The sequence below is a fragment of the Arachis stenosperma genome, chromosome 1, assembly GCF_014773155.1.
Source record: "Arachis stenosperma cultivar V10309 chromosome 1, arast.V10309.gnm1.PFL2, whole genome shotgun sequence".
Taxonomy (NCBI): domain Eukaryota; kingdom Viridiplantae; phylum Streptophyta; class Magnoliopsida; order Fabales; family Fabaceae; genus Arachis; species Arachis stenosperma.
In genome coordinates, this window is record NC_080377.1 from 88,738,377 (window position 1) to 88,740,217 (window position 1,841).

Below are 1,841 nucleotides of genomic sequence, written 5' to 3' on the forward strand. Positions count from 1 at the left end.
CAAAGGCTAAGGAAGGATGGGAAGGACAGGCAGTTTTCCAAATTTTTGGAAATCTTCAAAAAGCTCTAAATCAACATACCATTTGCTGAAGCACTGGAGCAAATGTCCCTCTACGCAAAGTTCCTAAAGGAGCTCATGACAAGAAAAAGAAACTGGGGAGAAAAGGAGATTGTAGTCCTAACTGAGGAATATAGTGCCATCATACAAAAGAAACTCCCCCCAGAAAATGAAGGACCCTGAGAGCTTCAAAATCCCCTGCATTATAGGGGATATCACTATTGAAAAGGCTTTATGTGACTTGGGGGCTAGCATCAATCTCATGTCCTTGAACATGATGAGAAGGATGAGAATTGAGGAAGCCAAACCAACAAGAATGGCAATCCAACTAGCTGACAGGACATTCATGTTTCCACATGGAGTGGTGGAAGATTTATTGGTAAAGGTGGAGAAATTCATCTTCCCAGCTGACTTTGTTGTGCTGGATATGGAAGAAGAGGCAAACACTTCAATTATCTTAGGAAGGCCATTCCTAACTACTGCTGGAGCCATCATTGATGTGCAAAAAGGAGAACTAGTCTTGAGATTACATGAGGAAAAGATGGTCTTCAATGTCTTCAAGGCAATGAGTTATCCCAAGGAAGCAATAGGAGAATGCATGATGGTGGACACCATAGAATAAATAGTCCAAGGAGTTTAGGAAGAAGAGCAATATGAAGGAAGTATGGAATTGGAGCAACAAGCACCACGTGAAGAACCACCACAAGGAACCATGAAAAGTTCAATCATGACAAACTACAAAGACAACAATGGAGAAGAGGCACCAAAACTAGAGTTAAAAACCCTACCTCCAAGCTTGAAACATGCCTATCTAGGTGACAACAGCACCTACCCAGTGATCATCAACTCAAGCTTGAGTAAGGAGCAAGAAGAGGAGCTCATCCAAGTGCTGAAACAACACAAGGATGCTATAGGCTGGACACTCACAGAGTTAAAAAGGATCAGCCCTTTAATGTGTATGCACAAGATCCTACTTGAGGAGGGTGCTAAGCCCTCAAGGCAACAACAAAGAAGGTTGAATCCAACCATGAATGAGATAGTCCAGAAGGAAATGTTAAAGTTGTGGCAAGTCGGGGTGATCTACCCCATCTCAGACAACCCTTGGGTGAGCCCGGTACAAGTAGTTCCAAAGAAAGGAGGAATCACTATTGTACCAAATGAGAAGAATGAGCTGATACCAACAAGAACAGTGACTGGTTGGTGCATGTGCATCGACTACAGGAAGCTCAATGAAGCCACCAGGAAGGACCACTTCCCCCTACCATTCATGGACCAAATGCTTGAGAGGATGGCTAAACATGAATACTACTACTTTCTTGACGGTTATTCGAGTTACAACAAAATAGTTGTAGACCCAAAGGACCAGGAGAAAACTTTATTTACTTGTCCATATGGTGTTTTTGCTTACAGGAGGATGCCCTTTGGACTGTGCAATGCACCTGCAACATTCCAAAGGTGCATGCTCTCCATATTTTCAGACATGATTGATAGGTTTATTGAGGTGTTTATGGATGACTTCTCTGTATTTGGTAACACATATTCTGATTGCTTGCATTACTTAGCCCTGGTGCTAAAGAGATGCCAAGAGACCAACCTTGTTTTAAACTGGGAAAAATTCCATTTCATGGTTACGGAAGGAGTGGTCCTTGGTCATAAAATCTCAAAGAAGAGCATAGAAGTGGACATGGCAAAAGTAGAGGTGATTGAAAAGTTACCTCCACCTTGCAATTTCAAAGCAATTAGAAGCTTTTTGGGACATGCTGGTTTCTATAGGAGGTTTATTA

At 42.2% G+C, this 1,841-nt stretch overlaps 1 protein-coding gene across 1 annotated transcript; it reads left to right on the top strand.

Annotated features, from left to right (window-relative positions):
• Positions 1-226: 226 nt before the first annotated feature.
• LOC130981965 (uncharacterized) lies at positions 227-679 on the top strand. The gene has a single exon (XM_057905750.1). The coding sequence runs from the start codon at positions 227-229 to the stop codon at positions 677-679; it is 453 nt and encodes a 150-aa protein (XP_057761733.1).
• Positions 680-1,841: the final 1,162 nt, after the last annotated feature.